Source organism: Morus notabilis, unplaced genomic scaffold (assembly GCF_000414095.1).
Source record: "Morus notabilis unplaced genomic scaffold, ASM41409v2 Scaffold830, whole genome shotgun sequence".
In the NCBI taxonomy this organism is placed as follows: Eukaryota; Viridiplantae; Streptophyta; class Magnoliopsida; order Rosales; family Moraceae; genus Morus; species Morus notabilis.
Window position 1 is genome coordinate 226,514 of NW_010364217.1, and position 16,927 is coordinate 243,440.

At 38.1% G+C, this 16,927-nt stretch overlaps 1 protein-coding gene and 1 non-coding gene across 3 annotated transcripts; both read left to right on the forward strand.

The window, feature by feature from the left end:
* Window positions 1-5,430: 5,430 nt before the first annotated feature.
* Window positions 5,431-5,523, forward strand: LOC112093077. Its single transcript, XR_002902906.1, has one exon. It is a non-coding gene; the product is annotated as a small nucleolar RNA Z101 (small nucleolar RNA).
* Window positions 5,524-7,532: 2,009 nt separating this feature from the next.
* LOC21393657 (sec1 family domain-containing protein MIP3) lies at window positions 7,533-13,072 on the forward strand. Of its 2 annotated transcripts, none has more exons than XM_024170773.1 (8): window positions 7,533-7,667; window positions 8,159-8,441; window positions 9,109-9,252; window positions 9,593-9,742; window positions 9,840-10,349; window positions 10,840-12,396; window positions 12,480-12,548; window positions 12,730-13,072. In XM_024170773.1, exons 2-8 carry the CDS (start codon window positions 8,394-8,396, stop codon window positions 12,856-12,858), a joined length of 2,607 nt encoding a protein of 868 aa, XP_024026541.1. In that variant the 5' UTR covers window positions 7,533-7,667; window positions 8,159-8,393; the 3' UTR covers window positions 12,859-13,072. The 2 variants fall into 2 exon arrangements, with proteins under 2 accessions (XP_024026541.1, XP_024026542.1); XM_024170774.1 differs by lacking the exon at window positions 7,533-7,667 and adding an exon at window positions 7,932-7,960.
* Window positions 13,073-16,927: the final 3,855 nt, after the last annotated feature.

The following is a 16,927-nucleotide window of genomic DNA, read 5'->3' on the forward strand; positions in this document are numbered from 1 at the left end:
GCTGTGCCTATTTTTGATAGATGTATTATATTGTATATATTTGGCCAGCCTGTTGTAGTATATTAAATATATTTTGATTAGCTTTGCTTGCTAGGAAGCCTTAAAAGTTCAAATTTACCCGTAATTTCTTACTTAATACATATAACATGTTAGGTTAAGTTTAAGAGAAGGAAAAGAAGTAACACTACTTAATATGAGTAATTGGATAATTTAGAGCCATATTATGTGGGGTGTTACAGCCAGTACCTTGAACTGTCGTCGATATTCCCTTACCGTCGTTTCCTGGCAGAGCGACAAGAACTTGTCGCACAGACTTCCCTCCCGTGTAGGGCAAAATCGCTCCAAAATCATCAGCTTTAACACCATCCAATTCTGAATCGACATGCGACCGTCATCCCATTGAAACCATGCCAAGGCTTCTCCTTCAAGACTAACCACTTCTACATCCAACTTCTCCCCTTCCATCATCTGATTCATGGTGAAAAACCTTTCAACGCGAAAAATCCAACCATCGAGGTTGTCTCCATCAAAGACTGGCATTTCCACCCGTCGCGTTCAGAATTCCGCACGGCCTCCACCCTCCCGTTGCCGATCTTCCCTCAGCGCCGGTGGTTCCGCCGCCATGCCATCCGCGGCCCACGGTGGCTCATGATTGGCCGATTCCCTCTGCCTCATCAATTCATCCAACCTCTCGAGCAACAACTCCATTCCTTGCTCCAGTCTAGGTATTTTCTTCAAATCCTCTCGAATTCCTTCCATTTCTTTATGGAATTCATCTCGAGATCCTTCCGTCTTTTCCTTCTCACGATCGTCGGTGCATCTCGTCATTCCCATACGTCACTACTCTGATACCAAATGATAAGCTCCAAAACCAATTGTCAAAGAAATTGGCTAATCGAAAGAGAATTAGTATTACTGGAAACCGAATTCAACAATGGCAGACAAAGTTGAGTTAAGAACGGTATGGGAATTTTTGAGAGATTCCGTGCTTTCCTAACAAACTTCTTGTGAAAGAATAACAAACTGGAATAATCCTCTTCTAACCTACCTCTGTCTTATTTATACACCTACCTATATTCCCTTCACAAACCCCAGCCTAACTAACTTCCCGCCCTTTAACTACTTTGCTGGTCTACTACTTGATGACGTGCTGACTCAACCATCCCATCTGGCGTTTCACCCACAAGCTAACTTGTTGACTCAGTTTTCCCCCTGGCCCTTCACGGAATACCCCCTTGTGCCTCTTTCGAGCATATGTGAAACACACAGGAGGCTTATCATATGCACCATCAAATTATGTAATAAAGCATGCTTCCTTTTTTGCATGTATGAGCTTTTCGATTCATTCCAATGTAATTGGCCCTTCACGGGTTGTTCAACTCTCTTGGCGACCAAGGTCAGGTACATAGATGAGCTTCTTATTTGATGCTTGTTAGTTGTTACTTCTTTATATTTCATACACGAAAAGGGTTGTCATTTCATAGTGTCGGAAGCTTTCTGTATCCATATATCATATGAGGTTCCAATTCAGTCTTCCTTGAGATGCATATGCAGTATTATCTGGTATTCTGAGTTTGGTATTCTTTGAAATAGGGTCTTCTTGTATCAAGATTTCCTATCGGATGAGGAGTGTGACTACCTAATTTCTATGGTAATTATATACTCTCCCGTGCTGCCTTGCCTTGCTTTCGATATCTCGATTGTTTATGCTTTGAACAGTTCTTTAAGATGTACACTTGCTTAGGTACATAAAGGAAGTGAAAAATCTTCAAGTGATGGTAATGGCTCTCAGACTTTGATGATTAGTGAATATTGGCATCAGACACCATACAAGTAATGCCTCCAGATTTTCAATGTAAAAATTATAGCAGCCCAACTCCAGGTCATTAGTAGGATAGTTCTTCTTATAATCCTTCAATTGCCTTGATGCATAGGCAATTACTTTTCCATTTTGCATTCAAACTGCGCCGAGTCCCATCTTAGAAGCATCACTATATATTACAAAACCTTTATCCCTTTCTGGAATAGTCAAGATTAGAGCACTGGTGATTCCCCTATTTAGCTCTTGGAAGCTCTTCTCACAGTCTTCGTTCCATTCAAACTTATTCCCTTTTCGGGTAAGCATCGTAAGTGGAATGGCAAGCTTCAAAAAATTAGCTACAAACTTACGATAATATCCAGCTAAATTAAGAAAACTCTTTATCTCACTTACATTGGTTGGTCTTCTCGAATTGCTAACGGCTTCAATTTTTGCAGGATCCACCATCACCCCCTATTTGGAAATCACATAGCCGAGGAATGCCACACGATCCAACCAAAATTCACACTTAGAGAATTTCGCATGCAACTGGTGCTTCTTCAATGTCCGCAACACCGTTCTCAAATGCCTCTCATGCTCCCCTTGAGTCTTTGAAAAAATGAGGATTCATCGATGAACATTATCATAAACTTATCCAAAAACTCCTTGAACACTCTGTTCATCAAGTCCATGAATGCAGTAGGGCGTTAGTCAATCCGAATGGCATGACGACAAACTCATAATGGCCGTAATGAGTTCTAAAGGCAGACTTAGGAATATCTTCTTCCTTAATCTTTAACTGGTGGCAACCGAAACGTAAATCAATCTTCGAGAATACCGTCGCACCTTGCAGTTGATCAAACAGGTCATCAATTCTTGGCAATGGGTATTTATTCCTTATAGTCACCTTGTTAAACTCTCTATAATCGATACAAAGCCTCATTGTTCCAACTTTTTTTTTTTACAAATAACACCAGAGCTCCCCATGGTAAATGACTAGGACGAATGAAACCTTTATCCAACAGCTCTTGAAGTTGCTTATGCAGTTCCTTGAATTCAGCAAGTGCCATGCGATATGGAGCCTTAGAGATTGGCCTAGAGCTAGGTGCCAGCTCAACCTCGAATTCAATTTCTCTATCTGGTGGCAAACCTGGCAAATCATCCATGAAACACCTCACTAAAATCTCATACGACAAACACATCTTTAATTTCTAACTTATCTTCTTTCTTTTTATCAACGATGTTGGCTAAGAAACCGGTACAACCACTAGCTAGCATCTTTTGGGCCTTCATTGGTGACAAAAATAACTTTGTCTTCTTTCTCAGTTCACCAACGAATTTGAATTGAGTCTCTCCTTTGAGGCTAAATATGACCTTACATCTTCGGCACTCAATAGATGCGTTGTATTTCCCCAGGAAATTCATACCTAATATTAGGTCATAGTCATACATCTGGAGCACTATCAAATCACTATAGAATTCTCTATCAACGATACTCATAGGCACTGCTCCCAGCCTATGTGTAGACATCATCACTTCTCTGGAGGGTAGTGTCATACTGAATCCATGACTCAAGACATCTAGATCACATCCTATTCTTTTGGCAAAAAAAGAAGACACAAAAGAGTGTGTGGCTCCAGTGTCAAAAAGAACATTAACATGTTGGTTATTAACAAGTATCTGTAACAACGGTGGAAGTCCCTGCAGTAGCTTCCTCTTTTGTCATGGTAAAGATTCTAGCATTTGTGGTGACGTGAGGGGCCTCAAGTCGGCCCTGAGAAATATGAGGCCCATCAATGGCGGCCTACATGCTGTAGAGCTGAGCTAGTGGGTTCTTCTGTTGGTTTTGCTGGAATGACTAGTAAGTCTTGTTCTGACAGTTCTTGGACAGGTGACCCTCATGACCATAACTGTAGCATAGATTTGTGCCTTGATGACACTTTCCTAAATACATCTTCCTACATTTAGAGCAAGGTGGAACGTTCTTGACTGGTTTGGACGGCTGACTTCAAGGTTGGTGGTTATTTTGATTATTTTAATTAGGAAAGTTTCCCTTCCTCTTGTTGTTATTCCCTTGCCCTCCTTAGGACTTGCTTTGATTTTCAGAGTTCCCACGGTTCTGGTTGTTGTGGCTTTTAGAGGCTTCATTCTGGTGGGCTCATTCTTTCTTACGCTTGTTTAAGTGGTACTCAGCACGAAGGGCACCTTTGACACATTCAGTTGTGGTGGTAGGCGGAGTGATTCCATTGTCAACAATTAATGTAATCTCGGGTCTAAACATCGTGATCATCCTCCTTAACCGCTCCTCCTCAATTGGCACCATAGTGGGACATAGGCGTGCCACTCGGTTAAACTGATTAACAACTTCATTCATAGATAAACCTCCTTAGCGAAAATTGTTGAACTCATCATAATACTTCCTGGTCATAGACATGTTGAAGTACTACTCGTTAAACTCTTGAAGAAATTCTTACTAAGTCATTCGATCTACATCTCTGCTCAGTTCTACTCATTCCCACCAAATCCAAGCATCATCCATCAAACAGTAAGAAGCACACTTCACTTTCTCATTCTCATTTAAGTCCATCAACCCTTGTACCAACTCAATAGACTTCAACCACCCTTGAGCTACCAAAGGGTCAATTGATCCATGGAATTCTTTAGGCTTCATCTTCTTTAACCTCAGGTATAGAGGCTCGAGATTTCCTACAGCCTGAACTTCTTTGTGTTGCACTGGTTGTGGAATTAGTGGATTAGCAGGAACTTTGACTCTGTTCCCATTAGCTTGTAAATGATTGATAAGCACATGTTATTCTTGCAGTTGTCTTTGTAACTATGCTACCACTTCTACCAAATTAAGTTCTGCCACTGTCTCAACTTCAGCTTGTCCACAGCCTCTACCCCGGTCTTCACGTAATTGTGCTATCACCTCTGCTAAATTAGGCTCTGCTGCAGCCTTAGTTCTACCTTGCCCGCATCCATTACCACAGCCATGAGCTCCATGTCCTCGTTCGCGTGCCATCTTATCTTAATCGTCTGTCAGTAATTAAATTTTAATTAATAAGGAAACTCCCTATTTTAAGACATCGAATAAGGATCCACATTTCTATAATTTGAAACCTTAACCTCATAAGACTTTACATTCCATCTAAAGAAACTAAATAACTACTTACTTGGAGAATTTTGGAGTAATGCGTGGCAATACATGATAGAAAATAGGAAACCTCTCTGATACCATATCTATAATGACCCTTCATGGGCCGTCAAAAAATTATGAAATTTTGCATGCACAATCCTTACATTTTTCTAGGCATGTCTACAAAAAATGGCCTCAAAAAATGACAAATAAAGTAAATATCTCATCCTCATAGTAGACATAGCTCTTGAATTAAAAGTTAACCACTATAAATCCTTGTGCGTTCTTACTGCATAATCTCCTCTTAATCATGTTTTTGATCTTCCAAATTGCTAACAATCACCTGTGTGTATAGAACAAAAAAAAAATCTACTCAAAATTCTAAAACTCCGAACTAAAGTCATGAAATCCGAAGAACGCATAAAATATCTCGAACGAAAAATGCTGAGCTAAATGTTTTATATGTAATTGCTGGCTTTTCTAATGTTCTGTTTAACAGGGGCATACAAATAATGTGGTTTTATAAATAGGTAGTTTGCGTTTGAAATTATCCTTGATGCTTTATCGCCTTGATGACATGATGCCCTGTTATCTCTTTGTTAATATTTGGAGTTTAAATTTTTCAGGATATTTTTGGTATTTTAAAATAAGGAGATTCTCTTATAGGTTTGGCATATCGGTAGACTAAGTTTTTTAATTGTTGGATCTGCGTATTTTTTGACTTTTGCGTGATTTTATGCAGATTTGACAAACATAAAACTTGACCTGCCAGTATAGTGACGTACCAGAGAAGGTTCCTTTAAAATATTTGATCGGTCAAATGTTTTATGTTTCTGTTATAAAAAAGTTGGAGAACAAACATTGTATTTAATAAAACCTGTGGGGACACCTTTAATATGATAACATATTACATCTTGTGTTGCTAGGGTTTTCTCTCAAAACTCTTCTTTCTCTTGTACCGTTTCTACAAGCTTCATAGGGCTGGAGTCCAGTGCCGCCCTTGGGCAGGGCTCTAGACTCCCAGCTCAATGAAAGAGTGCATGGATGTCGCTGGTTGGTTTTCTCCGGTGAGGTTTCGACAAGTCCATGGTAGGGAGTCTTGGATGTTATGGGGGTGTTTTCCGGCGTGGGTTTGTGTGCTGCCTCATCACGTGGGTTGGGCCTCATCAATATGGTGCTCCTTTGGACGGGTTTGCGTGTATTGTGGTGGTCGGAGATGGCAGATGGCGAGGAGTGAATGCATCCCTCTTCGATAGTTGTGGGAACGCGCGGGTGTAAGGCGTTCTTCTTTATGCGCAAGCGGGAAACAATGGGTGATTCTCCCTTCTTTTGCTTCCTTTTGGGCCGCCAATAGTGCTGCTTTTTCGGAGCTCATTTTTTGTGGTTGTCGGCCAATCATCAGTTTTCCGGCTGGGGTCATTTGGGCTTTGTCTCTTTGTTTTTATATCTGTCTTTGTCAAGTAAAGGCAATGTCCTTGCAGTTTAGGTTTTGGTTTTTGTTGCTTTGTTGGTTTTCGATTGTAATAACGGAGGTGGTTTCCCCACCTTCCATTATAGTCTTAGTCCTTGTGTCTAGTTCAGTAAGGACTGCTCGAGTGAAGACTCAAGTTTATACTTGAGATAAGCATCAATTCTTAAGTGCAATCCCACCTCCTTGATTCAAGTTCAAGTTCAACCACAATTGTTGACAAAAATTACTTTCCCTTATTTTAATAATAAATTCTAAACAAAAGTAATTACCTCCCATTCATTTTTAACTATTCACAACTCAAGTTTAGGTTACCAAACACATACTCAAATTAAATTCTTAATTCAAAAATTAACTCAAATGTGTTTCTCCAAACACAAACTCAAATTATATCTTCAACTTAAGTTATAACTCAAAATTCAACTCAAAATCTATACTCAAGTCATTATAACTCAAAAATACAACTGAACAAGCCCTTAGTTTATAGTGCGTTTTTTTTTTCTGCTTTTGCTAAAATTGTGGTGCGTTTTCATTGTTACTGAGAAATTAGAGATTTAGATTTGAAAAACATTTTGCTCTTGTAAGACCACATTTCATTTTATTGCATAAAAAATGTCGTTTATAAATGAAAGACGTCGTCCTGCTATTTAAATTTTGTATCTTCTTATTGAGTTTGAAGTTGTCCAATGTTTGCAAAACGACAAGTTGCAGTAACGTAAGTTGCGTTAATTGTTATCTTTTGAAACTTTGTTGTCGTTTTCAGATCAAACAACCCGTGTTTTCTAATTTTTAATTTCAGTTTTGTTATAGTTAAAACCTCTTATAAAAAGTTAAATTTAATTTTTTTATTAGAGTTAAAAACTCTCACATAAAATCATATCTCAGTTCTAATTAAAAATTCGAATCGACCAACTGAAGAATACCTTAATTGTTAGCGGTTGATAAAACGGCACGTGGTAAGATCAAAACGACATTTAAGTTTTTTAGAATTTTGTTCTTTTTCCAAGTACATAAAGTGACATGTCGCTTTAAAAAATGATCTGTCGTTACCCAAAAAAGAAGTGACAATTAAAAATAGTTCATATATTTGACCCTGAATTGATCTCGAATTCGAAAAGATATCACAAATTTCTTGAGGTTTTTTCAAGCGAAACCCTTCTGAGCAAAACTTTAGCGAAAAGAAGAAAAGAGGGAAAAATGCAACAGAGAAGCCCTTCGGGGAACGGACGGTTCAGATTTCTCCTAGCGCACGGTCGTCAACTCTCGTGAGTTTCTTTTTCTATTTCAATTCATCTTCTGAAAATAATAAATCTGCCATTAGAGAAACAAAAACCCCTTTTGTTACAATCTCAGCTTTCTCTGTTATTAACAAGCACTGTAATATTAAAATTGTTGAATTTATGTAATTGGTTTTTTTTAAATCCTTTCTCTCTCCCATTTATGACAACGTGATTCCAATCCGATGGAGATTTTGCCAGCGGAGTTTGTGATTTTTGACAATGTTTTACTTTTTTTTTGTCTTTTTTTAGGCCATTTTTTGCAGACATATTAGAAAAATGTAAGCATTCAATTTTGGTTGAATATAAATCCTGATATCCTAATTAACATCTTTTTTAACTCATATTCTGAAGTCATTGCAATCTTATCTCAATATAAGATAAGTTCATCTCTCTTGTTTTCTTAAAATTTCAATAATCTAGTTTATATATATATATATATATATATACTTTTTTCATATATTTATATACTTTTACAGGTTCAAAATGGTATCTTCAACAGCCTCTTGATCTTATGGTAGTTATGTCTTTATTCTTCTTCCAGGCAGTTAAATAAGTCTTATGTGTTGTTTCCCTAACATCACATGATTTATTTTTACTTGCTCTTTGGATAGAAAAATACATTGTTTGGTTGGATTCTTTCCACCATGGATTGTATCTTTTGATACTTTCTTTCTTCTCTTAAAAAAAAAAAAAAATTGGTGACTCCAAAGCATGGCTTTAGTTGATATCTCCAAAACATGCCTCGAATCAATTCGCCAGGTGAGTGAAGCTTATGCAAGCCCAGTTCTTACTTGTTTGTTGTGAAATGTGAAATGAGACTACTTTATTTATGTTGTAGAAATATAACCAATTTGTTTAAAGTATTTATTTTAAAACTTTAGTACATGGTGTTTGTAACTAGTGCTGAAACTATTTAGTTATTGCTCCAAGTATTAAAACTTGTCATGGTATTAGAAATTGGAGGAAGAATTATTAGGCATTATATGCAGTCTCTGTTGCTTGGCACTTTTGCAGTGTGTTTTGCAAAATACCATGTTGAATGTTCTAATTTTATAGTACCACTACAAACGTCGTTTTCCAGTTTTCATAGTCGACTGAAACATGGGTTAGAACTCAGACTTGAGAAATGTGTTAGTATTGATTTTCATCCATTTTTTCCCCTCCAATTAAAGTGTCATCGTCTATGTGTATTTCTTTTTCAATTATCCTATTCCTTATTATTTGATAAGATCGAAAGGTGGTAAACTTCCTTTGGGAGCACCCCTTGCCAATATGAATTCTAGTGCAGCTATAGCTGGATAAAATGATTGTGTGGAATGTATGTGTTTCTGGTAACATATAGAGACGCATTTTTTTTCCTTATACTGCAGTCAACATTTTCTCAGAGTCTTTTCTTTTTCTTTTTCTTTTTAATTATCTCTCGTAGATATCAGAGCACATTGAAGGTTCAATTCTTTACTTGGATGCTGGATCTACAGAGAGTTTCCAATTTATGGGGGCATTTCCTGTATTATTGGACCTTGGAGTGCGTGCTGTTTGCAGTCTGGAAAGCATGTGTTCCCTTGATCTGGTTAGTTTTTGTTTTTTGTTTCTTTGTTCTTTAGACAAGAATATACGCACTTCATTAAGACCTTACAACAATCATACTTTAGATCATCCTGTTCTTTGGCTACAAGTTAAAAAAAAAAAAAAATACGAAGTTTCTTCTATACACGCTTCTAATTTCAGTTGCATGCCTCTCAGTTCACTTCAGTTAAATATGAAAAGATCTGAATAGGTTACCACTAGCAGAACCAAATCTTGAGCTGGATAATGCAATCTTTCAACTATCAATATATCATTCACTCGACTTGTTATTCAAGTCTGGCAGCTAATGCTTACTTTTATTTCCCCTTTGACTTCTTTTGTAGGTGGTTGATTGGAACTCAGGTTTCGATCCTGCAAGAAAAGTTGTTGTCATCACATCTCGTCTACTGAGTGATGCACATCGATACATTTTACGTTGCCTAAGCACACATCAGGGTGTTCGTCAGTGTACTATATTCACATCTATTTCAGAGGTGCTTCTTTATAATTAGATTTTTTTTTTCCTTCATCTGTGTGTTTCATTTTGTGTACTGTTATAATTAATCATGTTTAGTGCTTTGCTAATTGTAGATAGCTCATTCAGCATATCCTGATTCACCTCTAGGACCAGATGCATTTCATGAATATGAATCCTTGCTTATCCAAGATTATGAGGAGCTTGCTAAGAAATATGTCACGAAGTCCGGACAACCAGAAGGTAGCAACTTAAAGGAGAATTTGACATCTGAAGAAGAAGGATGGTCGAAACTCACTTCTGATGGAGACGATGTTCTCCACCTTGATGTGAGTCCCAGTGGAAGAGATGCTTACAAAGATAATCTTTTGGATGGCACTGAAGATGTAGGGAAAAAGTTGGTTGTTTCCGTGCAGCACTTCCCAACAATTTTGTGTCCTCTTTCACCAAGAGTCTTTGTTTTACCTTCAGAGGGATCAACTGCTGAAGCATACTTGTCGGTTGAACATGAGGAAGCCTTTAGTCCAGGATTGCCTCCCTTAAGAACTGGCGCACCTTTTGATGGTGATGATACACCTCCTGGAGCAACTCTTACTGCAAATTTTCTTTACCATCTTGCGTCCAAGGTTATAAGTCCAAAGCTGTCTGAACGTGTATATGCTTTGCTTTTTCCTGTTTCATCTTCTATAAATAAAATAATGTGTTTAAAGTCTAGATTTCTTTTATGTTAACCTTGCTAAGATTGATATAATTTTTGAGTTATTGTATAAAAGCTGAAATAACCAAAACGCTGTGACTGTTGAAAGTTAAAGTAATTAAAGTTTTCCGCATGATTATTTCCACGACATATGATCCTTTAAGAGTTGCAGATAATTCCAATTAGAACACTTTTAACGTTTTCACAATTGAAAAGGAAACTTTCTTTTATGCCTAGATAGAACTACTGTATAGTGCTATGGAAGTAGTGTATATATATATAATTAGATGCATTTTTGTAACTACTTCTAAATTATCGGCCTGAATTCCCACCTTGAGTGGTAATTCATTGCGTTTCTAGTTTTGAATGCTTTAGTTGTTGACTTTATTCTGAGCTATGAGTTTATTGTTAATATGCAGATGGACTTGAAGATGGAAATCTTTTCCCTTGGTGATCTGTCAAAAACTGTGGGAAAGATTTTTACAGACATGTCAAGTCTTTATGATGTAGGCCGACGCAAACGCTCCGCTGGGCTTTTGCTTATTGACCGCACTCTTGATCTCCTTACCCCATGCTGTCATGGGGATTCACTTGTTGATCGTATGTTTTCATCTTTGCCTCGAAGGGAGAGAACAAAATCCTACACTCAAATAAAAAGCTCAGAAAGGAAATTGACAAATGTCCCTTCCAGTGTACAACGCGCTTCTCTTGATGTCCGCATACCACTTGCTAATGTTCTAACTGAAGAAGACAACAAAATGGATGATTTCTGGCTCTTGGAAAGCATTGAAGCTTTTCTGAGTGGGTGGGACTCCAGCAATTCCGCTTCTCAAATTGTAGACTTGGTTAATCTCAGAAACAAAGTCCATGATGGAAAGAATCTTCGCTCAGAGATGGAGCTTCTAACTGGGTCCTTTGTCTCCAGTGATAACTTTCGGGGAACTCCATACTTGGAAGCCATACTAGATAGAAGAACAAAAGATGGATCCGTACTAGTGAAAAAGTGGCTCCAAGAAGCAATTCGGCGTGAAAATCTAACTGTAAATGTGAGAACTCATCCTGGTATTGCCACAAAATCAGAATTGCAAGCTATGATTAAGGCATTGGCTAAAAGTCAATCAGCTTTACTGAGAAACAAAGGAATTATTCAATTAGCAGCGGCAGCACTGGTTGCCCTTGATGAATCGAATTCTGCAAGATGGGATGCATTTATTAGTGCTGAGAAAATGTTGAGTGTAAGTGCTGGAGACACGAGCCAGAGTCTCGCTGCTCAAATTGGTGATCTCATCAATAAAAGTGCTTTGGCGGGGTCACATGGAAGGAAGAATGGGAAATCAGAGGCCTCTGAAAGGGTACTTTCTTTTGAAGACTCTCTGCTCCTTATGATTAGTGGATATATATTGGCTGGTGAGAATTTCCCAACATCAGGATCTGATGGCCCTTTTTCTTGGCAAGAGGAGCAATTCTTGAAAGATTCCATTGTTGATGCCATTCTTGAAAACCCAGGAGTAGCAAAACTGAAGTTTCTTAATGGTCTGATGGAAGAGCTTGAGGGAAACCTTAACAGGATCAAATCAGAGGAAAACAAAGCATCTTCTGTTAAACTAGAAATTGATGATTTTGATGATGATCAGTGGGGAAAGTGGGGTGATGAAGATGCTGATGATGGTGAGGACACTGGTAATAAAAGTAGGTATGGTGACATGCAGCTGAAGTTGGAGTTGCGCGACAGGGTAGATACCCTTTTCAAATTCCTTCACAAATTATCCAGTTTGAAGAGGAAGAATAAACCACTGCGAGATGGAACACTTTCTTCCGAGAGTAATTTTGGTGGAGCTCCCTACGCAAATAAAGGACTACTCTATAAACTTTTAACAAAGGTTTTCAGCAAGAACGATGTTCCCGGGTTGGAATACCATTCTTCTACCATGGGGCGACTCTTCAAAAGCGGATTTGGAAGATTTGGCCTTGGCCATGTAAGTTCTACTCGCATGACGTCTTTCACATACCTTGCTTCAATACTTCATATATGCTAAACTATACTTGCTAAAATTTACAGGCAAAACCGAGTTTGGGAGACCAAAATGTCATTATGGTTTTTGTTGTCGGTGGCATCAACGGGCTTGAGGTTTGGATTTCTTGAAGTCTTTCAACTTACTTTTCTTCTTGTTTCCATTTTTTGTCTCCTTTCTTTTGCGAAATGCTGCCTTTTGGTGACTTCCTTGGATTTGATAATTTCTTTTATAACATTGCTTTTATTTACTTGAGAAAGAAATCTGACGTCATATTCCGTGTGTATAAATAACAAGGTGCGCGAAGCTCAGGAGGCGTTATCTGATAGTGGAAGACCAGATGTAGAATTGGTACTTGGTGGAACAACATTCCTGACTCCTGATGACATGCTTGATTTACTACTGGGAAGTTCTTGTTATATGTAAAATCTCGAAATGATGCACAGAAAAAACTAAAAGGGTCCTAATGGAGGGTGTTTTTTCTTTTTTCTTCTTTTTTTTTTTCTTTTTTTTTTTTTTCTTTTTAAACCCCAACTGAAATTCATTTGTTGCCAATTGGCACAGTGATGACAAAGGAAAATGAGAGTTCCACCATATTGGCCATATCTTATATAATCATTTGCCACTACATCCTATTATCATCACGGTCCTTTTTTTAGTTTATTTTGACAAGAATATTATCATCCTGGTCTTGGTATACGAATAATTTCCCCTCAATATTGGAAAATAACTCTCTCAGTTCATCACTGTTATTTTCTGTTTGGTCCTTTTTCCCTTAGGCTTGACAAGCAATTGATTTTCTGCAAGACATTGAACAACAAATCGACTGTCTTTGATTCCACAGCAGCAAACGGGGAAAAAGAAAGTGCACATCAGGCAAATTCGGTTAACTAGTTAACTATTGATTCTATAAGATGTAAAATAACTTTAGTATCTTTCTATTTAATTAACCAAAAACTAATAAATTTAAAAAAAAAATCATGAATTTTATTTTATTATTTTCTTTTAAATATTTTCATGTTTTAAAATATTTTCATGTTTTTTTTTAAAAAAAAAAAGTGATTTGTATTTAAGTAATAAGAAGGGTAGTTTGGACTCAATGGCCGGAGTATTCTCTCTTTTTCTCTCTCTAGGCGATTAGGGTTTCGAGTTTGAGATATCTCTTCTAAAGGCCAGAGTTTGGCACCGCCAACTGGACTCTTGGCGCTTGAGACGGTGGTTGAGATCGTGCCGGTGTGTTCAGTGGTTGATGGGCGCGGTCCATTGGCGATGGAAGCGTAAATCTGATGAGTTGGAGCATGGTATCGTCGTTGCATTGGGGCAAGGAGCGGAAGGTTTTTGGCGGATATGTGACGTAAGGGTGTCGTTTGGGTTATTTTTGCATTCAGCATCATCGATGGCAGTTGCGATTCTGCTGCAATGGCTCGGCTCATATTTGGTTTTTTTGGTCTTCGTATAATGGTCGTTGACTTATCGCTAGTGTCTTTTCCTGTGAGGTTGAGGCTATTTGTAGTTTTCAATGCGTTTTGTTAATTTTAATAAAGGCGATGTTTATGTGATTTCCGCACATTCTGATTTTGTTTATGTGTCACATCAGTCTGAGTTATTTATTAACGGTGTGTCAGTTTATCGTGTCATTTGTGTCTCCAGTACTAGGGGTTTGGTTTCAATCGACTAGTTTTATCCATCGACTATAATGATTTTTTTAATGAGTTTTGGTCGAACTCGATTTTGTTTTTACTGAGCGGGTGTTTGCCCATTGAGTCTCGATACTTGTGTTTGTTCTTATGTTTCATTCGTATTTGTTGATGGTCATTTTTGTACAAGGCCTGTACAAGTGTCCAGGCCCAATAATTCTGTCTTGTGACACTGTTAGGCTCACTTCGTGGACCTAAGCCATGTTCGGGGAACTCGCGTGGGCTGTGATTTGGTTGGCCGTGGGCAATCGAATGAGCCTATTTGTGTTTTAGTCCGATCCGATTTTAAGTCCTGTTTGGGGAGTTTTAAAATAATTGAGCTAAGGCATAGATGGGTGATGGAGAATCCAAACCCCAAAAAATCCTTTGTTCACCTTTTAAGAGTCTTAGAAGCCCTTTCCTCAGCCTTTGAAGACTCGAAAGTCCGGAATTTAATTCGTGGAACCTTCCCTTCCAACACCAAACTAGAAGTTTTTCTGCTCCGAAGCGGGCCAAGGATTCATCTCCGTGGCAGTTGTTGCTTCGGAGGCGTCACTGTGGATGCCACCACAGAGGCATCATTGTAGATGCCCTCACGAAGATGCTTCCCATGCTTCAAGAGACTCTTTTGAGATTGAAGATACCTCCCCTGCTTTGAGAGACTCTTCTATGTCTGAAGGTCCTTCCCATGCTCCATGGTGGTTGAATGTGTCAGGCACTCCAGCGACGGTTGTTTAGGCAAAAATGGAACGCGCTCTAGAACTGGTCTGATGTGTGTTCAGACCTTCGAGAATAGAAGCGTTCTCGGAGCACTAGACTTAGTCAAACACTCATGCGCTCCAAACCTAGGGAAGGTCCAATGTCAGTGAGAATTTCAGATTTGGTCTCCAAATACACCCATTTTTGACCAATTTGTTTGTCAAAGAGGAAAGCCGCCTGATGCAGGTGCTCCGGAGGGAAATGGTTCGTACAAGTCTCTTGCCGTGATTGTACGGCTCCGGAGCGACCACTAAAATCTCCCAATCTCCTTCTATAAATACCCCCATTCACCAGAACTTTATAACAACACTCAGACCATTCATATACTTGACCATTTGAGAAGGTCTCTTCCTTGGCCAAAACTTTGAGTGATTCTCTTCTGAGAGTTCAAGTCTTTTGTGCTAAAGACTTAAGTTCTTCGAGCTCGTGCTATTCGGGCTCGAAGATCTTCGAGTGAGTTCTGAAACTCTGCCCAGATCTTGAGCGTTTATTATCAAAAAGTCTCAAAATACTTTATTTGATCTATCCAAACCATCTACAAGCTAGATTCAAAGTTTCTGAGGTTTCTCTGAGAGTCTGAAGATTCGTTGGACTCCGCCGCTCCGGAGCACACTTTCAGAAAGCCGTAAAACTTCTTTTGTTAACATCTTCTTTTAGAGAAACGTGTGTTCCTCCGAAGTGGACTTTGCCTCCTCTGTTGTAAGTCCGTAAAACTTGCTCACATAGCGACCCGCATTCCTCCGGAGTGAGAATTCACCAGCTCTTCCAAATAGTCTTATCCTCACCAATCGAGTCATACATTCGCTCTGAGGCAACTTGCACTTGTTCTCAAAGCACTTCTCTAAATAAGACTTATCCACACTCTTCGAGTCAAATCTCCATCAACTGTTCAGTTACTCCTCCCACCATACTTCGTACATGCGATCTCTATGACTATATCTGAGTCTTCCCATGCATAAGTTGGCGTCTTGGTAAGGTGGCGACAAATTGGGCCATAGAATCCATTTTTTCAGCTTACTTTGGGCCTAACTGATCCCCTCTTCTTAGTTGGAGGTCATATCGTACAAGCTCTTTGTGGATGCGACATGTTTCATCTGCATCTAGGGGTGGCAATTCGTGTCACGTGTCGTGTTCGTGTCATGTTTTGATTGTTTCTTTCTAAATTTACAGTTAACCCGAACACGACCCGTGACATGAAATTTTTTAAAAACTGCAACACCAACATGACACGACCACTTTATGGGTTGACACAACATGACACAAAAATGACATGTGACACGAAATTGACCCGTGAACCCGAAATTGACACGAAAATTGTATACTTTTATTTAATTTTTTACATATTAGAAATAACTTAAAATTCATAAGACACTAAAATACAATAGCATCCATTGAAATTAAGTAAATAATAGTATAAGATTTTGAGTATAACTATCATGATATCACAAGTTCATAATAAAATAAAAAATATGTGATGAAAAATATATATATTTTTTAGTTTTTTACGAGTTTCGTGTCGTGTTCGGGTTAGGCGGATCCAACCCGAAATTGACCCGTGTTTTTCGTGTCAATTTCAGGTCGACCCGAACTTCTTTTTTCTCAATCCTAACCCGTAGAATTTGTTGGGAATAGTGTCCTAGAAGCATAAGATGTAAAAGGATATTTATTATTTATTTAATAAAAGAGTTTATTCATCATTTTATGTGCATATATTTATGAATATTTTATGAATATCAAATAAAATTCCTTGATTATTTATGTAACCTTAAACATGGTATATAAGTGTTGTATACGAGAGGATAATGTTTAAGGATAATAATCAAAAGTAATTGTTCATAATGAATTTAATTAAAGTTCAGAATCTTTAATTAAAACATTATTAATACATGTCATTCCCGTTTAGAATGGAACGGTGTTATCCGCACTGTTAATATGACGAGATATTGAATGAGTGTATTTCGCATAATGAGATTATGTGGAACATGGACACAGACACAATATGAATTTCTAATAATTTCCGTTAAGCATAGAAATTCTAATTGAGTCTACCGATGGTCATA